Here is a 24,906-nt window from a genome sequence, read left to right as displayed (position 1 = left end):
ACACTTAGGTCGGTGTCATTAAAACTCGTTTTTAAACCACTCCACAAATTTCTTGTTAACAAACTATAGTTTTGGCATGTCGGTTAGGACATCTACTTTGTGCATGACACAAGTAATATTTCCAACAATTGTTTACAGACAGATTATTTCACTTATAATTCACAGTATCACAATTCCAGTGGGTCAGAAGTTTACATACACTAAGTTGACTGTGCCTTTAAACAGCTTGGAACAGCTTCTGATAGGCTAATTGACATAATTTGAGTCATTTGGAGATGTACCTGTTGATATATTTCAAGGTCTACCTTCAAACTCAGTGCCTCTTTGCTTGACATCATGGGAAAATCAAAAGAAGAAAAATAAATCTAAAGAATCATCCAAGACCTCAGAAAAAAAATTGTAGTCCTCCACAAGTCTGGTTCATCCTTGGGAGCAATTTCCAAACACCTGAAGGTACCACATTCATCTGTACAAAACAATAGTTCCCAAGTATAAACACCATGGGACCATGCAGCTGTCATACCGCTCAGGAAGGAGACGTGTTCTGTCTCTTAGAGATGAACGTACTTTGATGTGAAAAGTGATTTAAAGGCAATGCTTCCAAATATTAATTGAGTGTATGTAAACTCCTGACCCACTGGGAATGTGATGAAAGACATCATTCTCTCTACTATTATTCTGACATTTCACATTCTTAAAATAAAGTGGTGATCCTTACTTAAATTATGAAATGTCAGGAATTGTGAAAAACTGAGTTTAAATGTAGTTGGCTAAGGTGCATGTAAACTTCCGACTTCAACTGTAGATGGACAGGACGAGAGCCCTACAAAAGAGCGATCAGCACTGTCTCTTGGGCACCTCCCCACGCAGGGAGACCCATTTCTCTCTGGCGTTTATCCAATTGGATAGTGAAGGCTATTATAGTGGCATAGAATAGCAAGGGTTTACCACCTTCGGAGATCCCGAGGGCTCACTCCACCAGAGGTATGGCTGCATCATGGGCATTGCTCAAAGGTGTCTCTGTTCAAAAGGTCTGTAATGAGGCATGTCTACTGACAACGTCACTGCGTCACTCATTAACGCACATGGAGCTTAGTGTCGGAACTTCTGAGGGTAGACTTGGCTTCGGAGATTTTATGAACACTAAGGGAGTTGTTTATATCCCAATAGTAACGAACAAGTAATTGAAATATAACTTAAGGTTACTTACTGTAACCCTGGTTATATAATATTATGAGTGAGGTGTCTCACTGTGATTTTCTTCACGCTCTACGTGAGAAAGACAAACATGTACTAGAAGTGAAGATGTACTTTCTTTGTCTTATACTAAATAATTCATTCTATAATTTCCTAACACTGTTATCTAACATACGGTACGGGGGGGGGTGGGGGGGAGAGAGAGAGAGAGAGAGAGAGAGACACTCTTACAGGCAGTGTGCCGTCCTCCTTCCTCATCCGGCCGTTGTTCTGTATCTGTGGCAGCATGGCCTGTTTCAACAAGATGGCCGCCTGTTCACAGTACGCCACGTCTGTGATGAAGACATCCTCTTTAGGATCTCCTCCATGCTGCTGTGCCAAGCTGACCTCTGGCAAACATACACATGTTGATGTGTTAATGAATGTGTACAAAAATATTTAAAAATGATGTTTATTGTCACAGACTGTTCTCTCTGCTACCGCACGGCAAGCGGTACCAGAACGCCAAGTCTAGGTCCAAAAGGCTCCTTAGCAGCTTCTATCCCCTACCCATAAGACTGCTGAACAGTTAATCACATGGCTACCCAGACTATCTGCATTGACCCCCCCCCCCCTTTTTTTAAGCTGCTGCTACTCGCTGTTTATTATCTCACTTTACTCCTACCTACATGTACATTTTACCTCAACTAACCTGTAACCCCACATTGACTCGGTACCGGTACACTCTGTATAAAGCCTCGTTATTGTATTGTGTTACTTATTTATTTTTTACTTTAGTATATTTAGTAAATATTTTCTTAACTCCTATTTTTCTTAAAAACTGCATTGTTGGTTAAGGGCTTGTAAGTAAGCATTTCAGGCAAAGGTCTACTACACCTGCTGTATTCGGTGGATGTGACCAATAAAACTGGATTCAATATGACAGTAAAATGTGTTGTTTCACAGGGTCAGCCATAATAGTACGGCGTCTCTGGAGCAAATTAGGGTCAAGTGCCACGATCAAGGGTACAACGACAAATGTTTCACCTTGTCAGCTCGGGTATTCGAACCAGCAACCTTTCAGTTTTAGACCTAACGCTCTAACCGCTGGACTACCTGTCGCCCTAATAGTGTGCCTCATAGTAGTCATAATGGTTAGCATACTGGAGCTACCTCAGGTAATACAACACAAGTAAATGTTCGCTCAGTGCATGCTGATCCCAAAGGTGATCTTAAATTAAGTTGAGTTTATTATGGCTAGCAAGGCCAGCTGGTCTAGGGAGAGAGAGTTCAGGATTCATCTGAACCAATCAGAACAGAGGATGTGGAGTAGAAATGTGGAGCTAGCTGATACCTTGTCGTAGGGTCTTGGTGATAGTCTCCATGCTGTCCTCTGGTATAGATGATATAGATGCGCTAGGTTCTATAGGCTCAGGGTCTTGAGACTCTGGTAGAGGCGTCTGCATGGGGAGGATAGAAGGCATCAATCAGAAACAATGGGGTTGAAAAGCTACTGTAACAGTTGATCTGATTTGATGTTGTTATTTTTATATACGATTGTGGCCTACACTTTAAGAAAATACCAATCCCAGAGAGGATAACACATGAAAGCATTAAACAACACTTATTTCCATTGTGGTCCTAGTTGTCCTTTTGCATAATTTCACTGTCAGATGAATAGAAGTAGGGCGAGAGAAGAGGTGTTTTCTAGTGTTAAATAACTGATATGATCAGAGGAACAGCAGTTCCACTCCCATCTCGGGGCCGCTCAGAGACGTGATTTCCTTTTATTCTGATAGGTCAACTGTCTTTCTTAATAGAGTCAGTTACAACTGTTCAGCTCCTTTGAGAATGGACACCAGTGGAATGAATTAATTAGACTATTTAACAAAAGAGATTCTCTAAGGTGTTTTGCATTTTTTTCATCTTTGCTGATGTCTACTTGACTCAGCAGTGGCTGCTGGTGCAAAATCAAAGAATAAAAGACTGATTGTATGGCGCAGGTGGAGGTGGCTGCCGTTTTACGGGCTCTTAATCAAATGTGCTATTGTGTGTATGTTTTCACGTTATTTGTAACTTATTTTGCACATAATGTTTCTGCCACCGTCTCTTATGACCGAAAATAGCTTCTGGATATCAGGACAACGACTACTCACCTTGTACTGGACAAAGATTTTTTTCTTTAACGAGTCGGATGCAAAGGATTGACTTCAGACAACCGACAAGGCCAACATCCCCATCATTCGCAGGAGAAAGAGACGGAGATATCAGGGACGTAGGTCGGGGTGCCTTGTAAGGATCCAACGGCTAGTGGGTAATCTACCATCAGTCCTATTAGCCAACGTACAATCATTGGAAAATAAAATAGACGAGCTACGATCACGAATATCCTACCAACGGGACATTAAAAACTGTAATATCTTATTTTTCACCGAGTCGTGGATGAACGACGACATGGATAAAATACAGCTGGCCGGTTTTACGCTGTATTGACAAGATAGAACAGCTGCCTCCGGTAATACAAGGGGTGGCGGTCTGTGTATATTTGTAAACAACAGCTGGTAAACTAAATCTAATATTAAGGAAGTCTCGAGGTTATGCTCGCCCGAGGTAGAGTATCTCATGATAAGCTGTAGACCACACTATTTACCAAGAAAGTTTTCCACTATATTTTTCGTAGCTGTCTATTTACCACCCCAAACCGATGCTGGCACTAAGTCCCCACTCACTGAGCTGTATAAGGCCATAAGCAAACAGGAAAATGCTCACCTAGAGGCGGCGCTCCTAGTGGCCGGGGACTTTACTGCAGGGAAACTTAATCCGTTTTACCTCATTTCCACCAGCATGTAAAACGTTCAACCAGAGGGAAAAACAAACTCTAGAGATACGTACAAAGCTCTCCCTCACCCTCCATCTGGCAGATCTGACCATAATTATATTCTCCTGATTCCTGCTTACAAGTAAAAACCAAATCAGGAAGCACCAGTGACTCGGTCAATAAAGATGTGGTCAGATGACAAAGATGCTAAGCTACAAGAATGTTTTGCTAGCACAGAGTGGAATATGTTCTGGCATCCTTCCGATGGCATTGAGGAGTACATCACATCAGTCACTGGCTTCATCAATAAGTGAATCGATGATATCGTCCCCACAGTGACCATACGTACATACCCCAACCAGATGCCATGGATTACAAGCAACATCCACACCGGGCTAAAGGGTAGAGCTGCCGCTTTCAAGGAGCTCTAACCCGGAGGCTTATAAGACATTCCACTATGCCCTCAGACAAACCATCAAGCAGGCAAAGCGTCAATGCAGGACTAAGATTGAACCGTGCTACACTGGCTACGATGCTCATTGGGTGTGGCAGGACTTGCAAACTATTACAGACTACAAAGGGAAGCAGAGCCACGAGCTGCCCAGTGACACAAGCTTGCCAGATGAGCTAAATTACTTATATGCTCACTTCGAGGCAAGCACCACTGAAGCATGCGGACAACTGTGTGATTACGCTCTCTGTAGCCAATGTGAGAAAGACCTGTCAACATTCACAAGGCCGCAGGGCCAGATGGATTACTCCGAGCATACGCTGACCAATTGACAAGTGTCTTCACTAACATTTTCAACCTGTGCCTGACTGAGTCTGTAATAATTAGATTAGAAACAGTAGATTAATACTTATAATTATATTCTGAACTAATGACTAATACTGTTAGTAGAAGCAGTTAACATGACAGGTTAGAAACCAAACCCATGGTACATACTTGTAGCCTCCCACTCAGACTTGCTCAATGTTCCCAACGGCAGCCTGACATTAGTGCTGTCAGCCTTCTCCTTGTTTCAAGCAGACCACCATAGTCCCTGTGCCCAAGAACACCAAGGTAACCTGCCTAAATGACTACCAACCCGTAGCACGTCTGGAGCCATTAAGTGCTTTAAAAGGCTGTTCATGGCTCACATCAACACCATTATCCCATAAACTCTAGACCCACTCCAATTTGAATACCGCCCCAACAGATCTACAGATGCAATCTCTATTGCACTCCACACTGCCCTTTACCATCTGGACAAAAGCAACACCTATGTGAGAATGCTATTCATTAACTACAGCTCAGCGTTCAACACAATAGTGTCCTCAAAGCTCATCAATAAACTAAGCATCCTGGGACTAAACACCTGCCCTCTGCAACTGGATCCTGGATTTCCTGACGGGCCACCCCCAGGTGGTAAGGGTAGGCAACAACACATCTGCCACGCTGATCCTCAACAAGGGGGCCTCTCAGGGGTGCGTGCTCAGCCCCCTCCTGTACTCCCTGTTCAGCCATGACTGCATGGCCAGGCACGACGCCAACACCATCATTAAGTTTTCAGACGACACAACAGTGGTAGGCCTGATCACCGACAACGACGAGACAACCTATAGGGAGGAGGTCAGAGACCTGACCATGTGGTGCAAGGACAACAACCTCTCCCTCAATGTGACCAAGACAAAGGAGATGATTGTGGACTACAGGAAAAGGAGGACCGAGCACGCCCCCATTCTCATCGACGGAGCTGTAGTGGAGCAGGTTGAGAGCTTCAAGGTCCTTGGTGTCCACATCACCATCAAACTAACATGGTCCAAGCCAGAGGTGTGGACTCGAGTCACATGACTTGGATTCGAGTCACAAATATAATGTCTTGCAACTCGACTTTGACTTTAACACCAATGACTCGTGACTTGACATGGACTTGAGCCTTATGACTAGACCTGACTTGATACCCTCCCCAAGCCAAAATATAAAAAATTATGCTATTAAAAAAAGTGTGCAGTGCATCAACTCTTCATTTAACTGATTACAGTTTGAATCAGACAGCAGCCAATCAAATTGTGCGTGGCAGTGCACAATGGGTGGGTGAACTCAGATGGAGCCCTTGGAATGATACCCAAAATTATTATTTTCGGATATAAAGACGACGCTGTATCAACAACAAACGGATTGCAACTTGCAAAACATGCAGGAAGAAAATTACAAATGGAGGCGCAACAATTTCCAACTTTGTTCGACATTTGAAGTTGCACAAAGAACGATAACTCGTGGCTAATATAGCCGACAGCTATCCATCACACGAGGTTGTGTGTGTGTAACTTGTTTCATTAGTTTCTTTTTGCTGGCTTGTGATGTCTGGAGCCTGTATTGTTATGTGTGCTCCTCACTGCTTGCCTAGATTAGACTTGCAGATTGACTCGCCACCACGCTGTTTGGAGCTGGAAAAGATCAAATGAGCACATTTGTGGCAGAGTGCCTCCTAGAATGGTTGTGTACTCTTCCTAACCTGCTGATTACGGTGAGTGCTTGAACCTCTGATTGTGTTTATGCTTCACACAAATCCTACCATTACCCTCTCTGCTGTCCTCCGCAGTTTTCTCCATTGATAATGAATGAAGAACGTTGGCTTATTTCATCTGAGGCACCGCATGCAGATACAGTTTTCCAGATAGAAATGCAATATATAGATCTGTACTCGATTCTCTATTCTACACGGCAAAGGCTGTTGTAGGTGATGCAACCACCCCACACGACCCGACCCAGCCTACCACGCCTCCCCCGATGTCACAGAGGGGGGGGGGGGGGGGAATCTTTCTGATGTTTACCCATGTACAGTGCCTTGCGAAAGTATTCGGCCCCCTTGAACTTTGCGACCTTTTGCCACATTTCAGGCTTCAAACATAAAGATATAAAACTGTATTTTTTTGTGAAGAATCAACAACAAGTGGGACACAATCATGAAGTGGAACGACATTTATTGGATATTTCAAACTTTTTTAACAAATCAAAAACTGAAAAATTGGGCGTGCAAAATTATTCAGCCCCCTTAAGTTAATACTTTGTAGCGCCACCTTTTGCTGCGATTACAGCTGTAAGTCGCTTGGGGTATGTCTCTATCAGTTTTGCACATCGAGAGACTGAAATTTTTTCCCATTCCTCCTTGCAAAACAGCTCGAGCTCAGTGAGGTTGGATGGAGAGCATTTGTGAACAGCAGTTTTCAGTTCTTTCCACAGATTCTCGATTGGATTCAGGTCTGGACTTTGACTTGGCCATTCTAACACCTGGATATGTTTATTTTTGAACCATTCCATTGTAGATTTTGCTTTATGTTTTGGATCATTGTCTTGTTGGAAGACAAATCTCCGTCCCAGTCTCAGGTCTTTTGCAACCTGATGGAGTCTTTCTTCCAGAATGGTCCTGTATTTGGCTCCATCCATCTTCCCATCAATTTTAACCATCTTCCCTGTCCCTGCTGAAGAAAAGCAGGCCCAAACCATGATGCTGCCACCACCATGTTTGACAGTGGGGATGGTGTGTTCAGGGTGATGAGCTGTGTTGCTTTTACGCCAAACATAACATTTTGCATTGTTGCCAAAAAGTTCAATTTTGGTTTCATCTGACCAGAGCACCTTCTTCCACATGTTTGGTGTGTCTCCCAGGTGGCTTGTGGCAAACTTTAAACAACACTTTTTATGGATATCTTTAAGAAATGGCTTTCTTCTTGCCACTCTTCCATAAAGGCCAGATTTGTGCAATATACAACTGATTGTTGTCCTATGGACAGAGTCTCCCACCTCAGCTGTAGATCTCTGCAGTTCATCCAGAGTGATCATGGGCCTCTTGGCTGCATCTCTGATCAGTCTTCTCCTTGTATGAGCTGAAAGTTTAGAGGGACGGCCAGGTCTTGGTAGATTTGCAGTGGTCTGATACTCCTTCCATTTCAATATTATCGCTTGCACAGTGCTCCTTGGGATGTTTAAAGCTTGGGAAATCTTTTTGTATCCAAATCCGGCTTTAAACTTCTTCACAACAGTATCTCGGACCTGCCTGGTGTGTTCCTTGTTCTTCATGATGCTCTCTGCGCTTTTAACGGACCTCTGAGACTATCACAGTGCAGGTGCATTTATACGGAGACTTGATTACACACAGGTGGATTGTATTTATCATCATTAGTCATTTAGGTCAACATTGGATCATTCAGAGATCCTCACTGAACTTCTGGAGAGAGTTTGCTGCACTGAAAGTAAAGGGGCTGAATAATGTTCCACGCCCAATTTTTCAGTTTTTGATTTGTTAAAAAAGTTTGAAATATCCAATAAATGTCGTTCCACTTCATGATTGTGTCCCACTTGTTGTTGATTCTTCACAAATAAATACAGTTTTATATCTTTATGTTTAAAGCCTGAAATGTGCCAAAAGGTCGCAAAGTTCAAGGGGGCCGAATACTTTCGCAAGGCACTGTATTTCCATGGAAATATAACGTTTTATTTGGAAAGTAATAAATATATAGATATTTTTTAAAGCATACATGATTTGGCTAAATGTAATATACTAACTATTACTCTTGTTAAACATATGAAATGGTAATACGTTTGGTGAAGAGCACATTATGACTTGTTTAGGACTCTAAACTCAAAGTTTAGGACTTGAGACTTGACTGCTGTTCTTTAACTATTTGTTGTTTACATTTTTTATTAACACTTATTATTCTTTAAACTGCATCATTGGTTACGGGCTTGTAAGTAAGCAATTCACCCGCTGTATTAGACAAATACGATTTGATTTGAAAGAATACATCGAATTTTATGTGTGTGTATTTGTTTTGTTTCAGCTGCGTGTACAGTAAATCCATCATGTTATCACAGGAAACAGAAACATGTTATCACAGGAAACAGAAAAGCTGCGGTTTGATTGCACCTTGATTGAACAGAGCCAGTACCCCCCCCCCCCCCCCCCCCCCAAAAAAAAAACAGCCTCCAGGCTGTACCATATCAGTGTGAAAGTAAGTCGTCAGTCTGACCTGAGCGATGGAGGAGGGTGATGAGCTAAAGACGTCCCTGACGTCGCGCGGTGGGGGTTTGCTCCTCTTCCTCAGGGACAGGGTGTAGGAATCGAGCCTCCTCTGGACGGCTGCGGCCTGCGTACGGGTCAGAGTGGACAGTAGGATGGCCTGGTCAACATCCTGGTCTTCCCTGTCCTGTTCCCGGTCTCTGTCTCTGTCTGGTCTCTGCTGCTGCTGTCTTATCAGAGTGGACAGACCTGCATCCTGGAGCCACTGCTCCTCTTGCTCTCCCTCTGAAACACATAACAGCTTCATGACAGAGACTATACATACGGCATGCTTCTGTACGCGTGTGTGCTTACCTGTCTGCATCTGTGTGTGCATACGTGCTTCCATGCATGCTTATGTGACTGTCCATATTATACTACAACTTGCAGCTCCAAGCATAACAAATGTACCGTCTGAGGAATGAATAAACTGTATTTTTTAGAGGGAGAGTACATTGCAGTATTGCACATAATATTGTCGCTCCATGTATAGCAGACACACATGGTTCAACACAGCACAACTCGCTAAAAAAACAACAGGCAACCAAATAACAACCGATTTTCATTGTTTACATCATAACAATAGGCCTATGGAGGTAATTAATTGACTGACTGACACTAGTCCTGTGTCTCTGTGCTTACCTTCAGAGTGTCTGGAGTCTCGACTGGCGCTGTCAGTGTCAAGGTCAATGTAACCGCTATCTTGGCTGCGTATGGTCTCCACCTCACTCCAGAAGGAGTCCAGGCACAGTTTGTCAGGGTGCTGTTGTTGTGGTTCCTGGTGGGACGCTGTACATTTGTCCTGTGTGTGTTCAGCTGCAGCTTGGTCCTGGTAGCTTGGCCTGGCCCAAGGCTTACCGTTCATCTCGGAGGGACTGGGGCTCCTGACAACCAGATAGACAGGAAGAAACAATAATAACATATCAGAAGATAAACAGAGAGAGGAGAATAAAATGTGAGAGAGAGACAGGGAGGATCCAGATTCCAGAGAGATGGAGAGATAAAAAAAAACTGGAGGAGGGATGCATGGAGGGAGGGAAGGAAGTAGAAGAGAGAGCGTGGACTGGACACAAAGACTCAGATTTCCATTGTTCTCAAGAATAGTCCCGCAGGCGTGATACTGTGTGAGACCCCTAGATGTCACTGTGGCGCTCTTTCCAACCAAGCTTTTCTCTCATTTAGATCAATTCATCCACTGATTGTGATGGCATAATGTGTATCGATATGAATTCCAGAATCCCCCCCCCCCCCCCTTAAAAACAACATTTGCTTTTCCTACCAGCACCGACTTATTCAGGAAAAATGTACTTGCTACAATGGTGATATGTGGTCTCAACTAGCTTTCTTTAGATAGGATTCAGAGGGAAATCCCTTGACTAATAATAGTGATAGTAGTTCCAGGCTGCTGTTGAAGTGTACAGTGTAATGTAGCTGACAGGTAGTTATTATTGCTTATTACTAGTCAACTGAGAAACAGGGACAAGGCCCAAGGCGACTTCATAATGACTGCATTGAATGTCTACCTGTGTCTCCACTGTAAGTAAGTTGTTGACTCACAGAACTGAAGTGTAATTTCAGTTCTGTCAAAACTCACTTTCCCAGTCAGCAAAGAAGTATCTCGGAGATTCCTACGCATGATATCGTGTCTGTTTGATGGCTTACTGATAACATACTGTGTGTGTACATTCTTAAAGGGATTAGGACTTTCACTTGAGTCATTTTGAGGAGTGTGCAAGTAATTTACAGACAGTACTGGCAGTGTAGCCTAGGCTGAACCCTTTAAAGACATGGTAAAGTCTACTACACCTGTTGTATTCGGCACACGTGACAAATATAATTTGATTTGAAGTTGGTTTCCTTTATTTTCAGTTATATTCAGTTACCTGTATGCGCTATTGATAACACTTAACACTTAATTGATCCTCTGTGGCTACATTTTGGGTCTTTGGTGTATTTTGAACATTGAGATAAATATATATAACTATAAAAATTATGTAAATATTTTTGGGGACTTTTTGACCCAGCCCCTGACTCACACAATTGACCAGTCAAATTATTATGCTGTTTTTATCTTATTTTTAAAAAATCAGTTACCCACGTGTGCCCCCTACCTCCTCTCTACAGCATCAGGAGCAGGCTGTCTACATTCATTGAGAGAGCGCTCCTGAATATTCCTGTGATTGGCGGTTGCAGTAAAAAATTGGACATACCTACTCATTCCAGGGTTTTTATTTTATACTACTATATTTATACTATTTTTGGACCTTTTAGAATAATAGTGAAGATGTCAAAACTATGAAATAACACATATTGAATCGTGCAATAACCCAAAAAGTGTGATAAAAAACCCATTTTGATTTGTTTATTTAAAATTCTTCAATTTTTGCATTGATGACAATCACCCATTTTTAATGATTATTATTATTATTATTTTCTTATTTTCTTTCTGCCTCTTGGGTCCCTCCACGGGCCTGTTCCAAGGCGTTTCAGCCCCTGTAAGCCCCTGCATTAACCCGGCCCTGTATACAGGGGAGGGTACAGGGGAGGATTTACTGGTGTTGCCAGTTTCTGTGACCCTTTAAAAAGCTTCTTAGAATCATTTTGAAATAAACAGATAATCCCTTGATATCCAAGAACAGGCTCACCGTTCTTACAACAGGATATTTCGCAAGTTGTCCCAAAGAAAGACCCAAAACCGTCCCAAAACGAATGGATAAAAAATACACATTTTCATTTTGTGGACAATTTCTGATTCCATCATTCTTCTTCTTCTTTTTTTGCATCCTACACTATTTCTCTGGCATACAATAGAAAGGTTAAGTTCCTCAAATCACAACAGAGAACAAATAATATCTGGTATTTTCCCTCACAACTTTGTAAGCCTGACTATTAATGCTCAGATAACCTTCCACACAAAATCATATGAACAGAATCAGACCTGCTCTTACCACAGAACATCTGCAGTACACACACAGCCCATTCCCTCTCCATCTGTGCCCTCCTAAAATAGGCTGAACCTGCTACAACCTGTGGAACACGCACAGCACATGATGCCCCACAGAACTAAGTCCTACAGACAAAATAGGCTAACAAACATCATCAGCAACAAACACATTCTGCTTCCACAGTCAGTCAGCCAACCATAAGGAAACTACTGTTGATTAATTGAAACCCGTGTTGATAGTGAGACAGTACTGTGCCATGGAGTGGGCATATAGTATGTAAAAGTGCCCCATTACTCAAGAATTGACATCATGATTTACTCAAAGTCTGAGTAAAGCATGTGATCTCAAGCTAAGATTCTACCCTAACTGAGCAGGCAGCAGCTCCAGAAGCATACATACCTGTTGGTAACTTGGGAGCTTGATTTGGATCGCAAACTACTGAGGGGGCTGCGGGTCAGTCGGAGCCTGAGTCTGTTTAGCGGCGTGTGAGGTAGAAACTGCCTGGAAGAGTTGGACATAGGAGCGAGCCTGCTCACTACTTCCTTTCTGCCTCCCATGTCCTCCCACTCAACAAATGTCTCCAACAGCAGAATCAACTGGCTTTTACCAGTCTTCGAATAGGATAGCAATCAATCTTCAGTTTCCGCTCAAATCAAAAATTGGTCAGTGCTCCAGGGCTTTTGCTGGCCAAGTGCATGTAGAGTTAGAGGTATGTGGGGTGACTGAAGGAGGAGGAATGTGTGAGCGATGGTGGCTACGCCTCCACGACACATCAGTCATCAACACCTAGCTAGCTGTCCCCTCCCTCTGGGGACACACCCTAACCCTGTAGTCCTGGCTCCTACACTGCCACACATCAAGAGCCAAAGGGGATTAGCAACACCCCCGCCCACAAAGCACACACACAACTTTCACAGAAACACACATTGCAGCTCCCGCCAGTCGAAGTCCAAAGCAAACCCTCGTCACAAATCAACTCTAACTAAGACAATGTCAGTGCACCAAAGCTGACGTTGACATTTCACAAGATAATTAGGCCCAAGGTGGGAAATGCTGGTAGATTTTGGCATTGGCTTGTATAATATATATTCTTACCAGCCACATTGGTGGGTGGTTCCCCAGAGCATTTGAGAGCATTAAAAAGCATACGTGTGTGTGTGTGTGAGAGAGTGTCAGCTCTGGAAGAGAGAACCTCAATGCTAGAGTGGTGAAAGCAGGATGGGGTACCTTGTTTTCTGTGATTTATCTTCATTCTTTATTTATTTTCTGAAAAACATTTGGCTGCAACTGTTGGACCAAAAAGTGAATTCCCCACCCTGATTAGACCTCTCAAGATCAGACACTAGTAGCCCTGCCACTAAATTGATACATAAAAATCGAATCATTCCTTTTTACCATCCACATTCACACAAACCATAAATTGGTTTGCTGTAGCTGATATAGCAAACTGCTAACACAAAAATGTAAATGTCATGTAATTGCGTATTCACAACACTCAATCCAATAAATCAACATGAGGAAGATAGCTGGAGTGACATCGTCATTCCCTGAAGGTAAATGCCTGGTTATTAATAGTCTCCATACCTGTGTAAGGTGACATGGTTGAGAAAGCCAGGTGAACAGGCCTGCCAGCATTATCTGCTAATGAACCTCATCCTCCCTATCTCATCTACTCTCTTTCACTCTCTCTCCCTCTTTCACCTTCTCCCCTCCCGACAACACCATTTTTTCAGGAGATGATGTCAACAGAACAGACAGGCTAAATCAGGTGAAGGGGGGGTGGGGGGGGGGTCGTGTTGTTTTGAGGCTATCAACAACAGACAAGCTTGATATCAAAATTCTCCTCATTGTATGTCAAATGTAAGCTTGACATTATCTTCAATATTGATATCAGATAAATGCTTACAGTAGTATAAGCAGTTCAGGCTGATATGCTTACATTTTGATTCAACATTTAATGGAACTTACAGCCTATTGTACAGAAGCGGGAAAGTGGTGACACAAGTATTCATATTACATATGCTTTCATAGTCAGGTCACCCTATTAGAGTAGTTTCTTGAAAGGTATGAAAAAGGATATTATTAGGCTTTGTTTTTTGTTGTTGTCAGAAAACCAGTCTTGAAGCATTTGAAAATAAATACAATCAGCTCAGAGCAGAACTGTCCGTAGGAAGTCCCACACAATGTTTACAACCACAGGAATATTCCCATGAGATTTCAGTGAACCTGGTAAGTGAAAGAGATCGGTAGCGAGCTTGCTACCTCTATGCTAATGTTAGTAAGGTATAGAGCTACCGCATTTGGCTCATGTCTTCCATCTGAATAACACAGATAAAACTCACCAAATGTAAACATGTCTGCCAGCTGTTGGTAGCTAACTGCTGATGTTGTCATAGATAACACAAGCCTATGGGAAAGAGTCAATTTCAAGGTGTTTGTGGGGACTGCGTGTGGAGGTAATTGGGTTGCTCTGTGGCTCTGGGGGAGTTTGCTGTATGGCCTGCCGAGTGGAGGCTAAACTGAAATGCGATGCTTTGGCTATGGATCTGATCGCCAATCCCTGATCCGCTTTCTTTGGAGGGGTTTGATTGTGGATTTTGATTTTGTTTATTTTTGGATCTTCTTGAAGAGGCAGCAGATAATGTTAGCTTGCTAGAGCTAGCTATCCTCTTCCTCCATTTCTGAATGAATGTATGGCTATTTCTTGCAATACACTGTAAGTGAGAGAGGTTTTTTTGTGTACTGCCACATGTCGATAGCATCGCTAAGTTTGTCACCGGTATGGACTAGTAACTATCTATCCTTAACCTAGCCAGTTAGACAGTGATAGCCGCAAGCTAAAACCGGGGAGAGAGTGGAGAGAATGAACTTTCTATAAAGGCTGTAATTGTAGCAATATGTTGTGAATATTGGAGAACAATCCATACAAAAGCACAAACAAATCTATATAAAAAGGGAAGTGTCATTTACAGTTTACTATGTACATAAGGCTACAGGCAATATATTCCTATACTGTGTGAGTCATAGAAAATGACGATCCTGCGTTCGGGGCTTTCCGGCAGTCTTCATGGTTTTTATATGTGCAGAAAATAAATTGTAAACTAACAAATAATTGTTATAGTTAGAACCCATGTGAATTTGAAAATGTATTGCACCAACTACATAAATATCTGATAAGGTCCATGATCTGCAACATGGACTTTAAGCCTAGTTAATACTGTCACAACCCAGAGTAACCCAATGGCTACCAAGTCAAGTAATGAAGTAATCTACTCGGTTGTCTCATCACTGACAGACTAGAGACTACTAGGCCACATTCTTAATCCTAACAGCTGAATTCCTTTGGAATCCTCTTATGTACTAGAGAATTCAACAGTTAAGTCATGCAGACCTAGCCTGGTTGGAGTTTCTATTCAGCTATAACATTCCACTCTTGTCATCTCCCAAATGTATTTTTTTTTTTTAAACGGTACCCAGACGAATGCAGAGACCTGGGATAGAGACTTTCTTTCAACGGGTGATCACCACAGTACATGGGAGGGAAGAAGAAAGGAAAGAAAGGCTCAGTGAAGAAAGTGATCTGGTTAGTACTCTGATCGGTTGTAAAATTGACAACATAACTCATTATCAATCAATTAGTACTCAGAACTGTTTGTCTATACCCAGCACACAATGTATTGTGCTTCCGAGTAAAAATAAGAGCATTGGTAGAAGTAATCCATTAATTCAGAATTCTATATGACAACACTGTATCTCAGTCAATTACATGTCCAGTAAGGAGTGAAGAGAGTTAATTTACATAATCCAGCTGCACAGTCCCATAAACCCAGAGTTGAGTTGAGGTTAGGGCCTATAAGGGCCAAGTATAAGCCTACCTGGCCTTGGGTCTGGGTGGTCCATTAGCTTTTTCGGAGCCTTGCTGCCTGGCCCGGGAGCCACTTCTCCACAATGGCATCCTGCCTATCTCCCTTTCTACCCCAGGCAGGCTGTGATTGTTGCTGCTAACGCTGCCTGCTGCAGCGTAGTAGTATAGGAAACAGCAGCTGCCCCCCGGCCTTCCCCACTCGCTCCACTCTGCAAGCTGCTTCCTTGTAATCGCCTCAGGCCGTAAACACATTACAGTCAGCAAGGAAGTTAGGACAGGGACCGTTTCATTGGTCTCACTGTGTTAGTGGGACGTCACGCTGTCCGTCGCATCCTGAGACAGGAAAGGAGAAGGCCGGGCTGATGGTTACTGGGATAGGGGGCTGCGGATTGTGGGCAGCATGCCTAGCTGAGTCTAACCAACGCAGCCTGGTCTCAGAGCAAAACATATTGTATTTTACAAAAATCCATGCCAATCCATTTAGTATGATAGACGTAACATAGTAAATGTAAATCCCGGGACACTCAAGTTAGTATGATAAATTGTGTTTGGTATGGACAGTAGGTTACTTTTATGGCAGGGGGTTAAATCAGGGTCACGCAGAGTGTTTCTTGGGTCTTAAACAAATATACTTTGAAACAAAAGTACACCCCACACACATGATTATGGGCTTAAAAAAAGACACCTGTACCATGTCAGATATAGAGTAGAAATGTATTCAATGTTTTTGCATCCAAATATTACACTTTGTATACATCACAGAACACTGAAATATAACAAAACCGTTTGACATAAAAACACGGGATATACAGCGCATTCGGAAAGTATTCAGACCCCTTGACTTTTTCCACATGTTGTTATGTTACGGCCTTTTAAAATTATAAACTTGGATTAGCTAACACAACGTGCCATTGAAACACAGGAGTGATGGTTGCTGATAACGGGCCTCTGTACGCCTATGTAGATATTCCATTAAATATCAGCCGTTTCCAGCTACAATATTCATTTACAACATTAACAATGTCTACACTATATTTCTGATCAATTTCATGTTATTTTAATGGACAAAAAACAAGGAAATTTCTAAGTGACCCCAAACTTTTGAACGGTAGTGTATGTATGTATGTAGCATAGCGTATTTACAGTTGTATTCACGTTTTCAAGAACTGGTGACAAATAATGCACTCCGATTATTGCATAGATTGTATTGGACACCTATGATGTGTGTAAAATGCTTTTTTAGTTTGTACTGATTATAATGAGCTAATGCTAAATTATTTGCCTGCTATGTGTGGCATTATACGCATTCTGGGTGTCACGTAAACATCTGTCAGACCAAATATGTTATAATGAGGTGAAGGAATTATGGTTCACTTATCTTTCGGGTAAACTTACGGAAGTGAATGAAGGGAAGTGAATAATCGTAGATGACACACCCCCTTCAACATGCATGCTACAAACAGATGTAACTCATCTTGTCTCCTCTTATTATCTTTGGTTGATGCGGAAAAACAAACATGGCGGCACACACAAACTACCAATCGTCGTATTACTTTCGATTTCTAGAAAGTGTTTTACTCAATTATTTAGATCACCCACGATGTGATTAATTGTAAATAGTAATTGCTGTTCGCTAATACATATTGTAGTTTCAGTCAGCCGAGAGTTGTAAAAATATGACTACTTGTGTTTTGACAATCTTTCCTCAGTTAGAGCTAGGACAAATGTAGCCTACATGTTCCGGTTTGGAGGATTGTTTTATGCTGTAGCTACTTCTGTGAATGTCTGAATATTGCATCCAAAAATAAACTGATCACATTCTGGACATAACTTTGTAAGGACTGTGTTTTTTGCTAAATGTTTCTGTGAAAAAACAGTGTGGCCAGCTCAAATGTCAATCGAAACTGGAAGTTCTAAATAAGCAGTCTAATCACACCGGTTTGAGCGTACGCTGCAGGGACCACTGTAGAATGATCATAGCCATTTGTTGGTATGTGTGAAAAGGAATGATGTGGAGGCCACTGTGTTCTTGGCGACCTTCAAAGCCGTAGACATTTTTTGGTACCCTTCCTCAGGTCTGTGCCTCGACAAAATCCTGTCTCATAGCTCGAAGGACAGCTCTGAGGCCATGAGAGGGCTCTTTGGAGGAAAGGAGGATGGTCAGTTGGGGTGTATGGGTGGGCGTATAAATTTAGCATTTTAGATAATTAGCAACTTTTTTAGCTACTTTGCAACTACTTAGCATGCTAGCTAACCCTTCCCTTAACCTTGTAACCTAACTCCTAACCCTAACCCCTACCCTAACATAGCATATCATACTAAAGCAGTCAAACATAATATATCATACTGAATGGGTCAAATGCGATCTATATGTACCACGACTGCTATTACATTGGTAGGCCAATGTAATGTATCCTAACGTAGTTATTTAAATAACTAATTGACCGATGTCGGTTCAACTATTTGAATTCCATTTCATTCTGTTTTTTTCTGTTTCTCTAGAGATAAATCAGATCAAGCTGTGTGATGTAAACTCAGCAAAAAAAGAAACACCCCTTTTTCAGGACCCTGTCTTTCAAAGATAATCCAACACTGTTTCCCATGCTTGTTCAATGAACCATGAACAATTAATGAACATGTGGAACGGTCATTAAGACACTAACAGCTTACAGACGGTAGGAAATTAAGGTCACGGTTATGAAAACTTAGGACACTTTCTACTGAATCTGAAAAACACAAAAAGAAAGATGCCCAGGGTCTCTGCTCATCTGCGTGAACGTGCCTTAGGCATGCTGCAAGGAGGCATGAGGACTGCAGATGTGGCCAGGGCAATAAATTGCAATGGCTGTATTGTGAGATGCCTAAGACAGCACTACAGGGAGACAGGACGGACAGATGATTGTCCTCGCAGTGGCAGACCACGTGTAACAACACCTGCACAGGATCGGTACATCCGAACATCTCACCTGCGGAACAGGTACAGGATGGCAACAACTACTGCCCGAGTTACACCAGGAATGCACAATCCCTCCATCAGTGCTCAGACTGTCTGCAATAGGCTGAGAGAGGCTGGACTGAGGGCTTGTATGCCTGTTGTAAGGCAGGTCTTCACCAGACATCACCGGCAGCAGTGTCACCTATGGGCACAAACCCACCGTCACTGGACCAGACAGGACTGACAAAAAGTGCTCTTCATTGACGAGACGTGGTTTTGTCTCACCAGTGGTGATGGTCGGATTCGCGTTTATCGTTGAAGGAATGAGCGTTACACCAAGGCCTGTACTCTTGGAGAGGGATCGATTCGGAGGTGGAGGGTGGTCATGGTCTGGGGCGGTGTGCCACAGCATCCTCGGACTGAGCTTGTTGTCATTGCAGGCAATCACAACACTGTGCATAACCAGGGAAGACATCCTCCTCCCTCATGTGGTACCCTCCTGCAGGCTCATCCTGGCATGAGGAGGCATGATTTCCTGTGCGTGATTTCGTTCTGTGCGTGATTTCCTGCAAGACAGGAATGTCAGTGTTCTGCCATGGCCAGCGAAGAGTCCAGATCTCAATCCCATTGGGCACGTCTGGGACCTGTTGGATCGGAGCGTGAGAGCTAGGGCCATTCCCCCCAGAAATGTCTGGGAACTTGCAGGTGCCTTGGTGGAAGAGTGGGGGTAACATCTCACAGCAAGAACTAGCAAATCTGGTGCAGTCCATGAGGAGATGCACTGCAGTACTTCATGCAGCTGGTGGCCACACCAGATACTGACTGTTATTTTGACCCTCCCCTTTTGTTCAGGGACACATTCCATTTCTGTTAGCCACATGTCTGTGGAACTTGTTCAGTTTGTGTCTCAGTTGTTGAATCTGATGGCGATACAAATATTTACACATGTTAAGTTTGCTGAAAATAAACGCAGTTGACAGTGAGAGGACGTTTCTTTTTTTGCTGAGTTTAATAGGGAGTTGTAGTTTCCAACAGGCCAATATTCTAAACACACGCTTCGTTTGCTAATGATGTCTGAGTGTTGCAGCGAGCCCCTGGCTATCCGTAAATAAATGTATAAAAAGAAAATGGTGCCGTCTGGTTTGCTTAATATAAGGAATTTGAAATAATTTCCTTTTGATACCTAAGTATATTTTAGCAATTACAGTTGTGGCCAAAAGTTTTGAGAATGACACAAATGTTAATTTTCACAAAGTCTGCTGCCTCAGTTTGTATTATGGCAATTTGCATATACTCCAGAATGTTATGAAGAGTGATCAGAAGAATTGCAATTAATGAATTGCAATTAATTGAAAAGTCCCTCTTTGCCATGCAAATGAACTGACCCCCCCCCCCCCCCCCCCCCCCCCCCCCGCATTTCAGCCCTGCCACAAAAGGACCAGTGGATCTCTTTTTTAAAAAAGAAACGTTTTTATTAAACCAGGCAAGTCAGTTAAGAACAAATTCTTATTTTGAATGAAGGCCTAGGAACAGTGGGTTAACTGCCTGTTCAGGGGCAGAACGCTAGATTTGTACCTTGTCAGCTCAGGGGTTTAAATTTGCAACCTTCCGGTTACTAGTCCAATGCTTTAACCACCACCCTGCCGCCCCGTGCAGCATTCTCTTTTGGAATGCTTTTTTCTAAGAGTGTAGGTAAACGCCCCGGGCAACTGGCCCAGCAACCTCATGCCTCCTGGATCCTAAACGGTCACTTGTCCATCTACAGTGCTTTCATAAAGGATTCAGACCTCTTCACATTTTCCACATTGTGTTACGTTACAGCTTTTTTCTAAAAATGGATTCAATTGTTTTTTTCCCTCATCAATGTACACACACACAATACCCCATAATGATAAAGCAAAAACAGGTTTTTATAAATGTTTGTAAATGTATAAAAAAATCTAAAACAGAAATACCTTATTTACATAATTATTCAGACCCTTTGCTATGAGACTCGAAATTGAGCTCAGGTGCATCCTGTTTCCATTGATCATCATTGAAATGTTTCTACAACTTGATTGGAGTCCACCTGTGGTAAATTCAATTGACTGGACATGATTTGGAAAGGCACACACCTGTCTATATAAGATCCCACAGTTAACAGTGCATGTCAGACCAAAACCAAGCCATGAGGTCGAAGGAATTGTCCGTTGAGGTCCGAGACAGGATTGTGTTGAGGCACAGATCTGAGGAAGGGTAACATAAATGTCTCCAGCATTGAAGGTCCCCAAGAACACAGTGGCCTCCATCATTCTTAAGTTAGGATCCACCAAGACTCTTCCTAGAGCTGGCCTCCCAGCCAAACTGCGCAATCGGGGTAGAAGGGCCTTGGTCAGGGAGGTGACCAAGAACCCAATAGTCCCTCTGACAGAGCTCCAGAGTTCCTCTGTTGAGATGAAAGAATCTTCCAGAAGGACAGCCATCTCTGCAGCACTCCACCAATCAGGCCTTTATGGTAGAGTGGCCAGATGGAAGCCACTCCTCAGTAAAAGGCACATGACAGCCCACTTGAAGTTTGCCAAAAGGCACCTAAAGGACCATGAGAAACAAGATTCTCTGGCCAGATGAAACCTGGGCTCCTGAGTGGCACAGCGGTCTAAGGCACTGCATCTCAGTGCAAGAGGCGTCACTACAGTCCCGGGTTCGATTCCAGGCCGTATCACATCCGGCCGTGATTGGGAGTCCCATAGGGTGGCGCACAATTGGCCCAGCATCATCTAGGTTTGGCCGGGGTAGGCCATCATTGTAAATAAGATTTTGTTCTTAACTAACTTGCCTAGTTAAATAAAAAGTTACATTTAAAAAAATAAAACAGAGATTGAACTCTGTCCTGAATGCCAAGCGTCACGTCTGAAGGAAACCTGGCACCATCCCTACGGTGAAGAATGGTGGTGGCAGCATCATACGGTGGGGATGTTTTTCAGCGCCAGTGACTGGGAGACTAGTCAGGATCGAGGGAACAATTAACAGAGCAAAGTACAGAAAGATCCTTCTGAGTGCTTAGAACCTCAGACTGGGGCAAAGGTTCACTTTCCAACTGGACAACGACCCTAAGCAAACAGCCAAGACAACACAGGAGTGGCTTCAAGACAAATCTCTGAATGCCCTTGAGGGGCCCAGCCAGAGATGATCCTGATCGAACATCTCTGGAGAGACCTGAAAATAGCTCTGCAGCGACACTCCCTATCCAAACGGACAGAACTTGAGAGGAACTGCAGAGAAGAATGGGATAAACTACCCTAATACATGTGTTCCAAGCTTGTTGCGTCATACCCAAGAAGACTCAAAGATGTAATCGCTGCCAAAAGTGCTTCAACAAAGTACTGAGTAAAGTGTCTGAATATTTATATAAATGTGATATTTCAGTTATATTTTTTTAAATATATTTGCAAAAATGTATAAAAACCTGTTTTTGCTTTGTCATTAGGGGGTATTGTGTGTAGATTGATGATGGCGGGGGGGGGACGATTCAATACATTTTAGAATAATGCTGTAATGTAACAAAATGTGGAAAAAGTCAAGGGGCCTGAATAATTTCCGAATGTATTGTATAACCAGCTCAGATCACCACCGATTATGAGGACACCCTGAGGCTTTCACCTCCTGGCCAATGCCTCCATACCTCCCTCCTTTCACTCCATATTTCTCTTCTTTCTCCTCCATCCCACCATCTCCCTCCTTTCCCTCCTATTGTCTCCCTGCAAGGCCTACACCAAGCCCTTTCTCTCCTGGGAATCCTCCTTAGCCTTAAAGTAGATTTACACTATACAACCGACTCGGGACTGATTACATAGTTCTGAGCAGTCTTCCCTAGGCGAATCTGAATATATCACCGCCCCTACCTGGTATCACACCTCGTGTGCATTCACAATTGTTTATCTTATTGGTCTAAATTGCTAGTCAGGTGATGTGGGGAAAATTCTAAGATGTCAGGTGTGGTGCTTTTGTCCCAACTTGTTTAAAGCAACAGACAGGTAGCTAGTGTCACACCCTGACCATAGTTTGCTTTGTATGTTTCTATGTTTGGTTGGTCAGGGTGTGGGCATTCTGAGTGGGCATTCTATGTTGTGTGTGTAGTTTGTCTGTTTCTGTGTTTGGCCTGATATGGTTCTCAATCAGAGGCAGGTGTTAGTCATTGTTTCTGATTGGGAACCATATTTAGGTAGCCTGTTTGGTGTTGTGGGTGATTGTTCCTGTCTTTGTGTTTGTTGCACCAGATAGGGCTGTTTCGGGTTTTCCACATGTTCTTATTTTGTATTATACATTGTTCAAGTTATCATCTTTATTAAAGATGTTTATAAATAACCACGCTGTGTTTTGGTCCGCCTCTCCTTCCCAGGAAGAAGCCCGTAACAGCTAGGCTAAGCCATGGAAGAGCAGAACATGATGAGTGCCTTGTGTTGCTTGGTGACCTGACCCCGGTGACCCTGGCATGTGACAGTGATCTGAGCGAGGGAGACAGATCTGGTTGAGCTTTGCACCCTGCCCATCTGATCTTCTCTTGGCCCCCTGGCTTGGTAAGACCTCACACCTTACCTCTAAGGGTCAGTGACAGGCCAGGGCTAGTGAGGAGAGAGATGTGTTTGTCTCTCTCTGAAAGGATTTAAAAGCAGCAGTGTATTCGTCCAGGCCCTGATGGTGATGAGTAGATGATGCTAATCTGTAGAAGCCATGACACTCAGCCGAGGAGGCACCACATGGCACACTCTGGCTCAGAGGTAAACACTTGACCTTTTCACACTACTGAATTGAGCCAAACTGAACCGAGTTGAACCAAGCCACGCCAGGTGGCTGGAACCGTGCTGGAAAGCTGACAATCTAAAAATAAAATATCTGGGCTGACATTGAACACTTTGGTTCGGCACCAATGTTCCCTGGTGACATTGAGCTGCCTGCCTGCACAAGACAGAGAGATTCCTGTGTATTCTTTAAAACATATCCAACACATTTAGGGCCATAATATTACATCATAACTGGTACAGTAAACTAAATTCCAGAATATGCCAAACGTAACATTCATTTCCCACAGGTAAAAAAGGAATGGCCTTTGAGTTTATTTTGGTTTCAAACTGTCCTTTTGGCCCTTACTCACATGTGACGATGCCTAACATGCCTATCAGATAATTGCTCAGCATCGGACAGATCCATAGCGTCAACCAACTACGTGTCATATTCTGTGTGTAGTGTATTATCCAGTTCACCTGACTGATCAGAAGTCCGTCTGGGAAAATGCCACTTTTTCCATTTCCCAGCTGTATATCTGTATCTGTAAATGTTGTCCCCCTCAAAAATCGGAATCGGTATCGGACCCCCCCCCCCCCCCAAAAAAAAAAAAACATACCGGTCGTGCTCTACTAATTTCCTGGTTGTAAATGGTTTAACTGGTTCACCTATAGTGATCAGTTTCCTTGCGTCCTAGACCTGTAGCTTCAACCCCACATCTTTCGTTTCCTGGGTGTAGTGTATTAGTGTGTTCACTTGAGATGATCAGATCCTCTCCCAATCCCTGTCCTGACATTAATACAATATATAACCAACCACACATGTCTGACGTACACATTCTGCAGCAAAGCATCACACACAGTAACACTGTCCCATTGTAAACACCTGCTGTCTATGCCATGCCGTTCCTCCCAACCACTCTCCCTCCCTGTTGGTCAGATAATCTGACTGGAGTTTACGACAACGAGCAATGAAAGCCCTTCTTGTAAACTATCCCTCCCTTCCCCGCCCTTCACGCCATATGGAGCGAAGTGGATTACACCGCACCACTGTCACTACCCATAGCCTACCTGTAATTAGAGGTATAGTAGACCCACTGCCCTGCATTACAATGGTCATCATCACTCACACACAATGTGGAATTTGTGCAGTGCAGGTGGAGCATGTGATATTTTCTTCAGGGATCATAGAGGAAGCCTTACATCATAGGCACCCCCATAACAAATCAGGTCTCCCCTATAATAATTGAAATATCAATGTAGGTTGATTAAAAAAGTTTGACCATCCCCAGTAGACGTTGGGCACCCCCAAGTGTGTAACTTGAATTGTGAGAGTGACAACATAATGTAGCCTATGGGATTGTA

The 24,906-nt window shown here is 43.1% G+C and overlaps 1 protein-coding gene across 2 annotated transcripts in view; it reads right to left on the bottom strand.

Moving 5' to 3' along the window:
• Positions 1-24,906, bottom strand: part of LOC109890139 (rho GTPase-activating protein 40) — a 41,680-nt gene that overhangs the window by 15,500 nt on the left and 1,274 nt on the right. Inside the window, exons 1-5 of one of the 2 annotated variants that reach the window (XM_020482095.2) lie at positions 12,381-12,658; positions 9,679-9,920; positions 9,008-9,282; positions 2,531-2,636; positions 1,429-1,586 (exon numbers count right to left, since the gene is read on the bottom strand). In XM_020482095.2, the coding sequence (XP_020337684.1) occupies positions 1,429-1,586; positions 2,531-2,636; positions 9,008-9,282; positions 9,679-9,920; positions 12,381-12,538 (939 nt within the window). In that variant the 5' untranslated portion in view covers positions 12,539-12,658. Of the gene's footprint in view, positions 1-1,428; positions 1,587-2,530; positions 2,637-9,007; positions 9,283-9,678; positions 9,921-12,380; positions 12,659-24,906 lie in introns of those variants that run through there. The other variant, XM_031824724.1, reaches the window with a different exon arrangement.

The sequence above is a fragment of the Oncorhynchus kisutch genome, linkage group LG5, assembly GCF_002021735.2.
Source record: "Oncorhynchus kisutch isolate 150728-3 linkage group LG5, Okis_V2, whole genome shotgun sequence".
Lineage (NCBI taxonomy): Eukaryota > Metazoa > Chordata > Actinopteri > Salmoniformes > Salmonidae > Oncorhynchus > Oncorhynchus kisutch.
This window is presented reverse-complemented; position numbering and strand designations above follow the sequence as displayed.